Source organism: Ascochyta rabiei, chromosome 10 (assembly GCF_004011695.2).
Source record: "Ascochyta rabiei chromosome 10, complete sequence".
NCBI classification, from domain to species: Eukaryota; Fungi; Ascomycota; class Dothideomycetes; order Pleosporales; family Didymellaceae; genus Ascochyta; species Ascochyta rabiei.
The window spans coordinates 1,209,281-1,223,300 of record NC_082414.1 but is presented as its reverse complement, the minus strand read 5'-3'; the positions used below and the strand labels follow the sequence as shown (position 1 = coordinate 1,223,300).

The window sequence follows — 14,020 nt, the reverse complement described above, 5'->3', positions numbered from 1 at the left end:
CGCCGACCTCTCAGAACGGCGGGCTCTGCTGGCTTTTATGGCTCTACTGGCTGCTGAGCGGCGCTGATCGCTGGTGCACTCGTACATGTGCGGAGCAAGGCGGTCGGCGGGGGGTGCTGCAGGCTATATGGGCGATGAAAGGGTAGGGAGGGTCTTGTCTCATTACACAGCGCGCGCAGAGCCACGGCGCCCACTGAAAAGCATGCAATTGCCCCCGTGATTCTGCCTCGCCCGACGTCATAGGCGGACTGTCTACTGCACAGCGACCCTGTCTACAGTTCGGGGCGAGTGAGTCGCAAGAGTCCGCACGCGCCCGCCGCCGTCTCGCAGCTCTCCCCGGCCCCGGCGGGCGCTGGTTTGCTGGCTTGGCAAAGAAACGCTCGATTTTCTATGCGGTCGAGCACCTAGCCTCCCACTCCACCTGTCTAATAAAACATCACCATGGCCTCTTTTGCTACCCCCAGGGTCCTTCAGCATCCTCCGCCCCGTTCCCCCCGGGACTGAGCAACCGTCGCCCCACCACGCTGTCACTACAACACCCCCCCATCCTCGCTTGCCTAGTCACTCCCTACCACCACGCCCGCCTTCGCCGTTTGCTCGGCTTCTTTTCTCCGCCCCAGTGCGCCCTTGCCCCTCCGACCAAGCCCCTGTTTCGAGTCTCGACGGTGCTGTGAGCACGTTGCCCGCCTGCGGTGCTGTCCACCCCCGTCGCAGTTACTTTTTTGACCGCCACACATGGCTGCCACCCAGCAGCTGCCCATGCAGTCGCGCACTGGTCGCGTGAACCAACGTAAGTGTGCTCACGAGACCCGCAAAACATGGTCCCAACATTTCGCAAACGCCCTCAAAACGTGTTCAAATGGCCCTCCGCTGTCTTGTTTGGCTAATTCGCCTGCAGGGTACGGTCCCCAGGGCGAACGACTAGTCGCCGGTGTTGTTCCGCTCTCCACGGACAAGTACTATGTGCTCCTCATCCAGTCCACACGCCGTGGCGGCTGGGTTCTCCCAAAGGGCGGATGGGAGCTCGACGAAGCAACCGCTCAAGATGCCGCCAAACGTGAGGCCTGGGAGGAGGCCGGCATCATCTGCAAAATCAGCTACGACCTCGGCATGATCCCCGAGAAACGGAGGGCCGACCAGCTGACAGCCACCGCACCCAAAGCCTCGTATCACTTCTTCGAGGCCGTTGTTGAGAAACAGGAAACACAATGGCCAGAGATGCACAAGCGCTCAAGGCAGTGGTTCACCTACACCCAAGCACGCGAGGCTCTGGCGCCAAGGCCCGAGTTGCTGGACGCACTCGACAGGTGTACAATGCATCGGTAGAAGGTGCCCCGGTGTCTGCAGGCGCGCAAAAAGGATTGTCTGTGCGCAGGCACCTGGTGTGGAGTTACAAAACATACCCTATTCGGACCTAAGAGTTCCTCCTTGTTTTTCAATACCACAGAGCGGGTGTCAAGAAAAGCTACAAAGGTAGCGTTATAGACTTTGGTCTGGTCTCATTCAGCAGTTGGCGTTGTGGTTGCTCTTCCGTTGGTAGAAGGATGCATAGGCGGCTTCCACGCAGGCGAGCGTTTTGGGCCCTTGTCGCTCGCACCAATGCAGTTTGGCCAATGCCGATCGCCCTGTTCTCACCTCTCTTCAACGCAGTGTGGATTTGAAATTGAAATCCGAGCTCGACTCTTGACCGTTTGCTCACAGAAGCAGCCTGGTCCATACTAGCTACTGTACGTAGGAACGGCGAGCATCAACAGCCCACGCAAACCTTGCTTCTCGCTCGCCAAAAGAGGGTAGGAGCAACGAGCTAGGTTGGTGGCATAGACTGTACATTCGGTCGATCGAGGTTCAACCTCAGAGTATAAAACTATCAGGTAGAATGGAGGAACGCATGGTTGTGACAACGAGATGAAGCATCATCTGCTAACCCACTTCAATCCCCAACATCAGCTCAAAAGCGGCGAGTACTTTTTTTTGCAGCCAGTGTGTTCTCAAGTCACTTCTGCTGGAGTAGCCTTGATTGAGCACATGATCCTTTGGTCCAGCCTTTCCATTCGCTAGGCATTCATAGCCAAGCCAGGAGGTGACAAAGCGTCAGCAAGAAGTCAGCCAGTGGAGTTTTCCCCCTCTGTCGCGTTGTGGAAGCGATATGAAGCACTGTGCTTGCATTCTATAGGTGGCGTTCACCTAAGGTCCTCAATCTCCTGCCTTATCTATCTTTACGCCTATGACTTGGCCGTCATTATTTTATATCATCATGAGTACTGGCTGACAGTAGTTGGAAACTCAACATCTTAAGTGGATGGGTTTCAACATACAGCGTCAGCTGAGACAGTGACATCCGGATGTTACGCTGTAGTACGTACACCAAGGCGGTTTTTCCACGGTAGATCTCGACCGCAGTGAACAAACACGCCATTAGCTCCACATACTACTGGCTCTGCAACTCGAAGTTCACAGGCCAGATGATACTGTCGTACGTCCAGGTTTCGTGGTTGGGACCTGAAGCAGATTTGTTTGTGTCGCTTCTTCACCATCATGACTTCATATACAGCCCAGGCATGTAGCATCATGCAGCTCGGCGATGCCCCGCCGGCGGAGACACGACATGTGGTCAATCATTAAGTGCCGTTGTGATTGGTGAATTCACTTGAGTTTTACGAGGAATGCCAACGCGAGTCCCTGTTCGAGCGTAGGGTCATCACCACACTGCATGCGCGAAAGTATTGGTACATCCGTCCCTGGAATATTTGGCATTCTAAAATTAGTGTCACACATCCGACTCTTGGGGGTATAAGTTGGGGAGTAATACTCCACGGTGAACTCCATCGACGTCAGACAAACTTTGCTTGCCTCTCTCAATACGTTTCACTATCACCTCAAGGTTCAACTCCAGTCACCATTTCGACAGCATCTCCTCTTGAAAATGCTCTTCGCCACCTTCCTCCTGACAGGCCTCGCCTCTGCCGTTCTTGCCATTACTCCCCGTCAGGTCACGACTGAGTTTGCTCCGTGGAATATCACCAATGTCTCGGGCGGCAGCCCTTCCGGCCGCCCTGGCAGCAGTCCCAACGAAACCCTGTCCATAAGCATCCGAGAACCTAACGTAATCCGCCTACAACGGGTTCCTAGGGGCTATGCCGCCTTCCTACCTTGGGAAACGACCTGCTCGTGGGCCTGGGACCGAGCAGGTACAGCCAACTTCCCTATTGGCATTGAAACGCTGTGCAGTCCTGTCGACGACACGCTGGGCAACTTTACCATGACTCTGTCTCAGGGCGAAAGCAGCAGTGACTTCACGGTCAAGATCAAGGAGACGAAGGAAGTGACTGTATTTGGAACACGCTACGTTCGGGTCTTTGAGGCTGAGAAGGCGTTGAAGGATGAGCTGTTCAAGACTTGTGGTGGCAGTGGAGTTTGCGGGATTCAGTTGGCGGATGGACCGGTGGAAGTGCAGCAGGAGTTGACGACAAGTATTGGGACCTGTGAGGAGGCTAGTATTGGTGGGTGCTGAGGTGAACATCAATGGTGGCGCTATGGACTTCACAGAAAATGCGTGTATATCCACAAAGTGTGGCGAGTATTGGCTTCCTGGAAGAAATGAGGTTGCGTGTCTTACAAGGAGATTAAGGAAAGACATTGTGCTTAATTCTAGGCAAAGCTCCAAAACATGGAAATCCAGGACCTTTAGATCATTTTTGCAAGCGGTAGGAGTTTGCTTTGTGACACCAAACTTAGAAAGAATCGTGATACAAGTGGACAACTGCTATATCACACCTGTTGAGGAAATCGTCCGTGCGAAGCACTCAACGCGAAACGCTTGATAGGCATTGATAGCTAGAGATGATGAGATGCACAGGATAGAAAAGCTCTTCTTCATTGTATTCAGTTTGATTTACAAGACTTTATATCGCAGAGTTACGCCTAGTAGCCGTGGCCATCCCATATGCTCATGTGGAGGGGGTTGGTAAATCTGATACCGGGCTCAGCTGCGCCTCCAACTTTTTCTTGAACCCCGCGCCTGTCCCATGCTTTTGAGTGTCGCATAACGCAGGTCTTCTCCAAGGTCAACTTTGGCGTACTTGTGTTGGGGTTTTTGAACAATTCGGTCAGCTGCTCCCACTCCTCGTCTTCATAGACACCATCCAAGTACAACTCCTCTAACGATTCTGGAAGATTGTCTCTCGGGTCTGTGATTGCCTCTTCTGCGTCTTCTACAGAATGGAAGCCTTGTGATAGTGCCTCACCGTCGCCCAGGCCAGTGTCGTGTGAACGTAGCAACCAGCGCGTTTCACAACGTAAAGCTTTGAGCGTCGTGAATCCTTGGAGCGAGGTGAACAGGAGATCATTATCTCCATCCTAGAACGTGTTCGTCAGAATCTACGTTAGACTTCTAGGCTTAGGAAGATGTACATACCTCGAAACCTATCTCACAGCCCAGTAGTTCGGCCTCCTCTAGTGAGTGGCCAGCGTATGTTGCAAGTGCTTCGATTACCCTTCTTGGCTCGTAGTCTGAATAAGCGACTGTGGCACCACCAGATTGGTAGGAGAACCGTTTCAGATTCTTGAGCATTGATAGGATCACCTGCAAACTCTGTGAGTCGAACTGGCAATAGTCGAAACTGAGCTCTTCTACGTTTGACACCGGCGCTCCTGTAACGTTGCGCAAATATGAACCGCTACCCCCCTCATGCTCGTCCAACCCTTCGCTGCCCATCGACTGCGCAGCGAAAGTCCGTAGCGAGGGTACACACAAAAAGTAAACTGCCCAAGCTATATTGCAAGAACCCTCTGAATCATAGTGGGCTATTGCGGCGGTTCTCAGATGCTGTAATGGCATTCGTGGCGCCAACGTAGGGTCTTGGTAGCCTGCAGCAACTCTGTGCATGAACAGCTCGAGACATGCACCGGTTCTTCTTCCTCCATCCGTCATTCGAAACGTCCTGAGCTGGGGAAGGTGGTGGATCAGGAGGACAACAGCAGCTTCCTCTGTGCCACTCTCGATGAGATTGTCCATACTTTCATCAAAGTCTCCAGGGTCGTCATCAGGCTCAGCGGCGAAGAAGGTAGGTTGGTAAGCACAGAACGATGAGATCTCCTGAGCTGCATCTTTATAGAGTTTCAAGTCTTCCTCTGGTATAATATCCGTGACCAACTCTTCTCGTGAGTTGGGCAGGTTCAATTCTCTTACATACCAGCCCTTTCGTGGATCCCGCAATATTTCTCTTAGAGCATTCCACAGGACAACAGGCCCGGCATCGTTTGCTTCGATGATGGAGTGCTCTGCGAAAAGCCGTGTATGCTCTCGCAGAATTGCTTGACATAATTTCGAATGGTACCTGTTGGTAAGAGCGAAACGGAGGCTCGACTCTGGGTCCAAATGCTCGACAATGCTGAGCTTCAATTCCGGGGGCAGATGAGAAAGAAACATTGCGCGTGAACTGAGTTGCAAATATTTTGTAGCTTGAGCAACTTTTTTCCACTGAAGTTGAAGTCTTGAGGATGTATCGCCTTAGATTGTCTCATCAATCAGACGCTCCGCTTTTTCCACGCTAAAAGTGTCTGACACTATTTATGTAACGGGATTATTCCGGATTGGACCTCACTTTGGTGCTGTGGTGTTCTGGATCTATTCACTGTAGAAGCTAGCAAGCTAAGCGAGGCAGCTGCCTAAAACCTGCGCCGCACATAATCTTAGGGGAGGATAAGTATTATTCTCATTATACAATCTATCTGTTGTCATCCCTCTGCTATCTATCCTAGTGTGAAGCAAGTACTATTGCCTATAACCAGAACCTCGTAATTGAGAAGAGTCTTAGATTTTTTAAAAATATCTAATAAGCTACTTAGATAGTGCCAATGTAATAGGCAGTAAAGCGTTAGCAGAGCATCTATGGAAAAACCATCTAAGTTTTATATAGACGCTAGGTAAAACGCATTTTTTTTTTAATAACTATTCCTCTCTATAGCATTAAAGTATCTTGGTTTGTAATAGATCAAAAAGATTAGAAGGTATGCTTTCTATTCAACTATGTAGAAAGTAATAATACCTTTATTAAGTAGATAATATATATTAAAAATAGGGTATTTCTGGGCTGCCAATGAGACGGCAAGGGGGAAAAACATACTTATCAACCCGAAGATGCTCGATGCGCAACAAAAACAGGAGCAGGTTCTCCGGCTGAAAGAAAATCTCACCAAGGTCTCAATTTATGCCAGAGTGCTGCAGAAGCACTTGCCGAAGAGGAAGACTCCTATCACGGATTTCGCCAAGCGTTACGTGGATGATGCGATGTATAAGACCTTCATCGTTGAGCAGCTAAAGGACATCATAGAGACAGATGTGGCGTCATATCGCTTAACCCTGTATCTGGAGTTCTTTGGCGTGCTGTATGTAACGACCGCGAGATTCCTGTACATGGCGAGCTTATTGCATCATTCGGTCTCCAAATTGAGAAAATTGCGGATGCAGATTTGAAGAGACACATGAAAGATTGGCTTGAGGAGTCCTACGAATATACGCTGCAGAGATGTTGGGTGCATTGGACGCTGTGCCTGAGCATCAGCGCTTCCCGTGTGTCTTCCTTGATCCCACGATCGACTTTACACAAGTGGGAGCGAAACATAAGCACTGCGACGGTGATGATGATGAACAAGGAGATGACCTTCCGGTAACCACTTTCCGCCTGGATGAGCTGTTGGAGATGAGTCGCTCCTGCGAAAGACGTGTCTTGCGTCGGCTAGGAAATGTATTGACCAGGATTACCTACATCGAGTCTGCGGCGGATCTTCCGGCCCATGTAACAGCAATGTCAAACACAGACATGCCGTGGATTCCTATGGTGCTGGTATCCAAGGAGTTTGAGTGGAAGTTTTGGAAGATCTCGTTGCATGTTATACTACCTGGGACAGTGCTTCTGCTCGTCCAGCCGTGGTTCTGGCAGCATCAGCCATCAGGATGGATTGAACCCTTTGTTCAGGCCAGCATGCGCAGCTATGCTGTTCTGGCGCGACAAGTGGAAGATTCTCGAAGTACCTTAGACTTGGAATTCCAACTGCCTAGGTCTTCTCCTCGATGCAGGTGCCGAACATAGGAAGCAAGTCGGCCTCGGTGGCGAATCCACCAGCGGCGATGGGCTCTTCCTCAATATCGATCGTGATCGCTTTACCCGTCTTTTAGACCACCAATACGCGGGTGCAAATCTAACGACAAAACTTACGGCTGAATTGGGCTGGACGCCTAGGAAAACGCAGGTATCTCTCGGTCCTCTGGTTATGTGTCGTAGATGTAAATTTCCTCGATCTATTACCATTATGGCTGAGCGTTCAGGAGGCAAATTCGGCATCTGCATCGAGGCATTAGAGTTTGATACCGTCCAGCACAGAGACCGAGCCATCCGCACTAACGTGACTATGACAGACACTGCATCAACAAAGATTGCTTGGGCCGAGTGCAGCATCCGCACTTGTCGCGCGCAGTACGTGTGCTACAAAATCGTCGACCTGAACGTTCGACCAAAGTGCTGGTATTGCCGTATGCAAACCAAGTTGCTACCGGAGAAGCGTTCCAACGATCCCGCTCCCACTGTTCAGTGTACCGAATGTCTCAGCAAAGTTATCTGGCCTCAAGAATGGCGGCAAATGCTGACGAGGCCATTCATATGCACAGTCTGTCTTGACTGCGTAAAAAGCATTACTGACGTTGATACATCTGTCGGTCAGATCTGCAGGGAGAATGGACAAGACTGGATTCTACAGAACGAATGCAATGCTCTTAAAAAGCCCTTTAGGCGCATGCTTTTCGGTACCATCACCGCCACAGGCATATATTCCTTCCTCAAGAACGCGAGAATTCTTCCACAGCTCGAACCAAACCGAGTATTTACTCTCAATGGCAAGCAAATTCGCAACGTACCCACATCGGTCGCCAGTTTCCACTCTTGAGTCCAACGACGAACTGCCGAAAGGTCACACTGCAGTCTTTGCTTTAGCACGTTCCCTGAAACCCGCCTTCTGCCCGCAAGTCGTCGACGTGGATGCCATCAGAGTATCTGCAAAGATTGTCTCAACGGATAGTACGCTCTGAACAGTCCAGGGATCATCTTCAATACCGCCGCACTCTTTTGCCCATTCTGCCGTCGTCCCCCAGCTGCGCGCACCCTCGCCGCGTACGGGCAGAGTATTCATGCTGTTGGCAATCTCAAGGCAGCATATGAAGAGAGAGGCTCATGGATCCACGCATGGTGCTACGAATGCGGTAAGGCTAAACGCTTGATGGAACGGGAATGTGTCAGAGGTGCCCCCCGAGGCTGTGATGCAATGGCGATGCGAAGAATGTATCAATGTCGCACTGGAACGTGCGCGTATGGCCGAGCAGGTGGCTCGGCAGAAGATGGAACACGCTGCTCGTCTCGAAGAACAAGAAAGAATAGATGCAGAGCTGCGGCTGCAGCTGCGGCATACAGAAGCTATCAGGGATGAGCTAGAACATCCTATGAAAATGTGCCCTGGTTGCAATGTCTCTACGCAAAAGACAGATGGGTGCAACCACTTGACCTGTCCTTGTGGTACGCACTGCTGTTGGACGTGTGGCAAGAAGGGTTGTTCTGCTAGAGACGTCTACAGCCATTTGAGGCATGTACATGGGGGGCTCCTACGAAGGTGAACAGGGCCTTGGACTTGATTATTATGAAGAGAATTACTACTAGCCAACTTTTTGGATTTCAAGCGATAAAGAGTGTAAGTGCTGCGCTTGCTTCTCTTAGATATCATAATCTATACGCTTCAAACCATAACTCTTAAAAGCTTCGCTTGCCATTCGCAGTCTTGAAATCTGCGAATCACTGCACCTCTGGACGGAAACACGTACTTGGCTGGACAGAGTAGAGACCAGGAAATGGCCTAGAAAAAGGTACAAGTGTCTACTCATTGTAGAGCCCATCATTGTTCAAAAGACCAAATATGTTATTGAGGCTTGGTAGGAAAATCCTATTTAATTTGAAGATGTTGGTCTCAAATAAGTGTTCGTTCTCCTATAATAGCAAGACACTATGGAGTTGAAGCTTCTCTAGCCATTGAGGTTTTTCCAAGGCATTTCGGAATTCGATGTGGCTTACGACATTAATGTCACTGGTCTAGAAAGATTCGAAATCTGAAATTGGGTGGAGTGCTATGTAAGAACACGATCTAGAGAAAAGCGGTGAAATCTGTCACACTTATACCATACTCGTGCAATTCTTATACAACCTTACACAATGCAAGGCCTTAGCTTTCGTGCTGTGTCTTATGTGGATCTAGCTTAAGGTAGTGAGCATGTACTTGACGTGTACATGCGGGTTGTCAGTCTCGTGTCAAACTATGCTTTCCTAAGATATTGTTCTTCTCCTGTGGGCACACAGTGGGGCGCTGGACCGAAATAGCACTTTTGACCCTCTCGCCCCTCAAGATACATCCATGTCAAGCACCCTGGATTCGCAAAGAAAATACTTCTATCCTACAAAATACCAAAGGAACATTTTGTTTTGGCATGGAATAGAAACACAACAGTGATCGGTCGTAGACGTGACGTTAGAGCGGTGCGGTCTCCGTATCCAACCAAAAAGAAATCTCTTTCACACCCCAAACCCACCACGACCACTTCAGTGCCTCCAACATGACGAAAAACATCCTTCCGTCACGGTATCCTAGCCACTAGGCTATAATGGATAATGATTTATGAAAGATTGACAAGCTATCTTGAATAGATACAGCTACAGAAATTGTCGACAATCGCTGAGCTGCGAATTAGGTCGAATAACGGAAGTTTCGTCACATTATCTACCTCTTTTGAGTGTGCTAGACCTCCGATAAAGAGACCGCAACTACTATGGTATCCGGCAAAAGTAGAGTCCTGTGGTCAGTGCAATGTGGAGGAAAAGCCAAGGCTTGGCAAATCCGGCCTCTGAGCTCCTTAACTCTTACACTAATCAGCGGGCAACTTTTCTCTTTGTTATCTGTTACAGCGTCCGTCCGTGCTTGATATAAACACTGATAGGCGCTTCTGCACAAGAGCCACTGCACTGGCCATGGGACTCTATTTTCGCCGGAGACCTTAGTAGGGATGGCATCATACTAGTCACCTAGCAGGTGAGTTCATGTAAGATAGTTTATATTCAAGGAATTACTGTCAAAGTAGCTGTGGGTATTGAGGTAAGACATGTACGTGATGCCACCACGTCTGTTGTGAAAAGCAAATCTCTCTTCCAGCACGCAATTCTCAACAGTCGGCCGTTAGGTGATTGGGGTTGAGGTCTCGACAGTAACACCATCCCGCTTCTTGAACCAGGCAAGCCACGCAATGAGTAAAGTAATTGTCAACACCAGGCCGGTATATACTTCGGTCGAGGGTTGGGTGAGCATGCTTTCGAGCAGTCAAAGAGAGGTATCGGACTTGACATCGCCAAGAGCGGGTATCTGCTGCTTGAGGTAGGCCTCGAGGTGGTCGATCTCATCGGCGTCAGCCGAATGCACAAGGCCCTTATATGTCCTGAAATCGACCTTGTAACCATGCGAAGTGAGCTCGTCAGCGCTCAGCTTGCCGTACTTGTACGCAACGACTTGATCCGCATCGCCGTGGCCCATGAAAATGGGTGTGTTCTTATTGGGGTTCTCGGTGGGGATCATGTCCTTGAGCTTCTTTTGCAGCAACAGGTAGCAGCTGAGACCAAAGATGCCCCCCAACTGGTTCTTGTATGTGACGCCCGACACTAGGGATATAGCACCTCCTTGTGAGAAGCCACCGATAACGATTCGGTTCGCGGGGATGCCCTTTGCAACTTCCTGGTCGATAAGAGAGTGGATGTAGTCGCGGGACCTGATTATGCCGGCTTCGTCTTCTTCGCGTTCGTTGAGGTTGCCGAGAGACTTGACGTCGTACCACGCTGGCATGCTCATGCCCATGTTCTGTGATTATCAACATACTGCAAGCTTCAGTACTGACGATATGCGTACCAGGGTAATGGGAATGTTAGGCGCATTTGGAAAGACGAACGAGACTTCCTCAAACTTGCTGCGTCGACGCCAGTTCTCTGCGAGGAAGATCCTACGTACTGTTAGTATGCCTCGTTGCTGAAGAAACAACGCGACTCACCATCCTGCACCTGAGTCGCCCATCCCGTGAGCAACGATAACAGTCGCAGTGTGCCTCTTGAGGGCAGGAACAACAAGAGGCGTTTTTCCGGCCATGTTTCTGAACATGTAGCTATCGATATAGTGGATACAAGGCTATAAGGGAGGCGCGATACGGAGGACTAGAATCGCGGGGCAGCCGTGCAATCCCGAGGATGAAGCGTGTCACGCTAGACATGCAGGGTCCTGGGGGTCAGAGCGCCAATCAATGACGTCCTGTGCCTTCTGCCATCTATCGCCCCTACCCATCGAAAACAAACCTTGAACTCTCTTCATGTCAGTTTTGTTTCCGTTTTGGACTCGCACCGGTAAACTTCCAAGCTGCTGTCCACTTCTGTTATTCATCACTCGTTTGTTGAGTCGATCTTTCTATCAATTGAGCCTGACAAGATCATTCGCCATGGCAAGAGCTACACGAGGTTCTACACGAATCGCAACGGCAAAGTCGTTGAAAGATGAGCCGGTACAGCTCTCAAGCCCGCCATCCAGTCCTCCAGCAACACCCAAACCTGGCAAATCACGTAAGAGGAAGGCTATCAAAGAGGAGGATGCGTCACCTGAAAACCCACCAGTAACGCCCAAAAGCACTAAACGTACAAAGAAGATGAAGAAAGAGGAGGATGTTGATGGCCTACCGCACAACCTCGGGTCTGGTCCCGGCCTGTCGCCAAAGACCGAAGTAGAAGACAAGGCTCCGTCTACAGGCAAGACGAAGAAAGTAACAAATCCTAAGCCTGTTACCAAGACGAAGAAAGAAGGCGTCAGCGCCCTTGTTGAAAGAGCTACAACAACTGAAAAGAAACTACCCAAGAAGAAAGCTAGCTACGGCCTAACACCAGGGCAAACTCCCTATCCTAACTACCCTCACCCCACAGCTGAAGAATGTGAGGAAGTGACTCGCCTCCTCTCCAAAATACATGGCTCCGTCACCATGCCTAAAACAATTCCAACGCCCTCCCTCGAAGTCTCTGGGTGCGGCGAAGTTCCCTCCGTCCTCGACGCGCTGATCCGCACGCGCTTATCAGCGGCAACATCTGGCACGAACTCCTCCCGCGCCTTTGCAGGCCTTGTCAAACGTTTCGGCATTCTGCAATCCGGCATCGGCAAAGGCAGCGTAGATTGGAACGCTGTCCGCCAAGCCGATGTAAAGGAGATCTTCGAAGCGATCAAATCCGGCGGCCTTGCGGATGTCAAGAGTAAGGACATTAAAAAGATTCTGCAAATGGTATGGGAGGAAAATCAGGCGCGTCGTGACGCATTGAAATCTTCATCCACCACTGCGAACGAAGCAGCAGAGGAAGAAGAAACTGAGATGCAGAAAGCGGATGAAGAAGTTGTCTCCTTGGATCACCTTCATCTGCTATCGAACGACGATGCATTCGCCCACCTGACTTCCTACCCTGGCATTGGTCCCAAGACTGCTTCTTGCGTGCTGTTGTTCTGTCTACAGCGCCCCTCGTTCGCAGTCGATACACACGTCTTTCGATTGTGCAAATGGTTGAACTGGGTACCACCTCCAGGTGACGAGCGTGGTCTTGCACCAGGCGCGAAAGGCACGTTTGCAGGTCCTACTCGCAATTCTACCTATGCACACTGCGAGGTCAGAGTGCCAGATCACTTGAAGTATCCATTGCACCAGTTACTGATCAAGCACGGAAAGAGCTGCCCGAGATGTAGGGCAATTACAGGCGAGAGTAGCGAGGGATGGGAGAAAGGGTGTCCGATTGACCACTTGGTGCAGAGGAGTGGAGCGAGGAAGGGAGATGGGGCGAGTCCCGTGAAACCGGCAGGTAAGGCTACAAAAGGCAAGAAGACAAAGACCGAGATAAACAGGAAGAAGAATGTTGACAGCGAGGTTGAGAGTGAGGCTGAGGTCAGCGAATTGAGCGAAGCGGAGAGCAGTGCGCTCAGCGATCTTGTAAGTGATGCAGAGATCGAAGTATCAGAAGATGAAAGCTCTGTTTCTGAGTGAGCTCATCTACATGTTCATTTTCTGGTCTTTGGCGAGGTGTTATATGTAAGGAGCAGCATGCTTCTGCTGATGTGTCTTGAGTTATTGCAATACTAGCAGCCGGTATCAATATTTGCAGGATTTTTACCAGCAAGCCAATCTTCAATTTCAGGTTCTCGGAGTTAAGACTTCTCTTTTAACAAGAACGACTCTTCGACCAACACCCTGTATATCTTTTGATGTCGGTGTCGGTGGCGTTCTTCGTTTCGACCACAAATTTGAGAGTATAGTTCTTGGCACGCAAAATGGCTTGACGTGAGGCGCAGTGACAAGCGGATGTAACTATGTACGATGCAGGGTATTGTATCGTTACCAGCTTTGTGCGCACGACTTGGAAATCAAAAAATCAAGCGTTTGTAGATTCCAGAACGCCGATCATCAACGACCGTGTTGCGTGTTCGGGGTAGCAAAGTGTTGAAAATACACAACGATAGTACAATGAGGCCAGATCCAACCCTTAAGGTAACTTCATCAGCTCGAATGAATCAGGTCCTTATCATCAAATCGAGCAGATGAGTTTGCCTTCTAAAAGGAATCTGCATTTATTTGTCATCAGCATCGTCCAACAAGCCACGAGGGACCTTGCAGAGCTTGAGACCTGCTACATGCAACATTGCTCAGTATCACAGGATCGCTGTCAGTCGGTGATACTGCAGGTGTCGATAACCGTTACATTTCGGGTACCTGCATGGTCAAAAGACCTCAAAGTGTGTGGCCGATGATTGGCAGCTGGAAAATCTGTACCCTGCCATACCCTGATCAACGGTGTGATGATGTGCGTGATCGATGTCGAGGGAGTTCGTAGGCTCTACGAAGCATGCTCCGTAGCGTACGATTTACAGGTAT

The 14,020-nt window shown here is 50.1% G+C and overlaps 5 protein-coding genes across 5 annotated transcripts, besides 1 other annotated feature; 3 read left to right on the top strand and 2 right to left on the bottom strand.

Annotated features, from left to right (window-relative positions):
• Nucleotides 1–735: 735 nt before the first annotated feature.
• On the top strand, nt 736–1,326 carry EKO05_0006505 (Diphosphoinositol-polyphosphate diphosphatase; the record flags this gene model as incomplete). Its single annotated transcript, XM_038940606.1, has 2 exons — nt 736–790; nt 899–1,326. The coding sequence occupies 2 exons, from the start codon at nt 736–738 to the stop codon at nt 1,324–1,326; spliced, it is 483 nt and encodes a 160-aa protein (XP_038798000.1).
• A 1,597-nt stretch (nt 1,327–2,923) lies between these two features.
• Nucleotides 2,924–3,511, top strand: EKO05_0006504 (uncharacterized protein; the record flags this gene model as incomplete). Its single annotated transcript, XM_038946137.1, has 1 exon — nt 2,924–3,511. One exon carries the CDS (start codon nt 2,924–2,926, stop codon nt 3,509–3,511), a length of 588 nt encoding a protein of 195 aa, XP_038797999.1.
• Nucleotides 3,512–3,921: 410 nt separating this feature from the next.
• EKO05_0006503 (uncharacterized protein) lies at nt 3,922–5,428 on the bottom strand (the record flags this gene model as incomplete). The annotated part of the gene is made up of 2 exons (XM_038940245.1): nt 3,922–4,356; nt 4,415–5,428. The coding sequence occupies 2 exons, from the start codon at nt 5,426–5,428 to the stop codon at nt 3,922–3,924; spliced, it is 1,449 nt and encodes a 482-aa protein (XP_038797998.1).
• Nucleotides 5,429–9,860: 4,432 nt separating this feature from the next.
• Nucleotides 9,861–10,093: a dispersed repeat.
• A 314-nt stretch (nt 10,094–10,407) lies between these two features.
• EKO05_0006502 (Lysophospholipase) lies at nt 10,408–11,232 on the bottom strand (the record flags this gene model as incomplete). Its single annotated transcript, XM_038940640.1, has 3 exons — nt 10,408–10,938; nt 10,987–11,077; nt 11,126–11,232. 3 exons carry the CDS (start codon nt 11,230–11,232, stop codon nt 10,408–10,410), a joined length of 729 nt encoding a protein of 242 aa, XP_038797996.1.
• Nucleotides 11,233–11,437: 205 nt separating this feature from the next.
• On the top strand, nt 11,438–13,135 carry EKO05_0006501 (DNA-(apurinic or apyrimidinic site) lyase; the record flags this gene model as incomplete). The annotated part of the gene is made up of 1 exon (XM_038946136.2): nt 11,438–13,135. The coding sequence occupies one exon, from the start codon at nt 11,438–11,440 to the stop codon at nt 13,133–13,135; it is 1,698 nt and encodes a 565-aa protein (XP_038797995.2).
• Between the last annotated feature and the right edge of the window lie 885 nt (nt 13,136–14,020).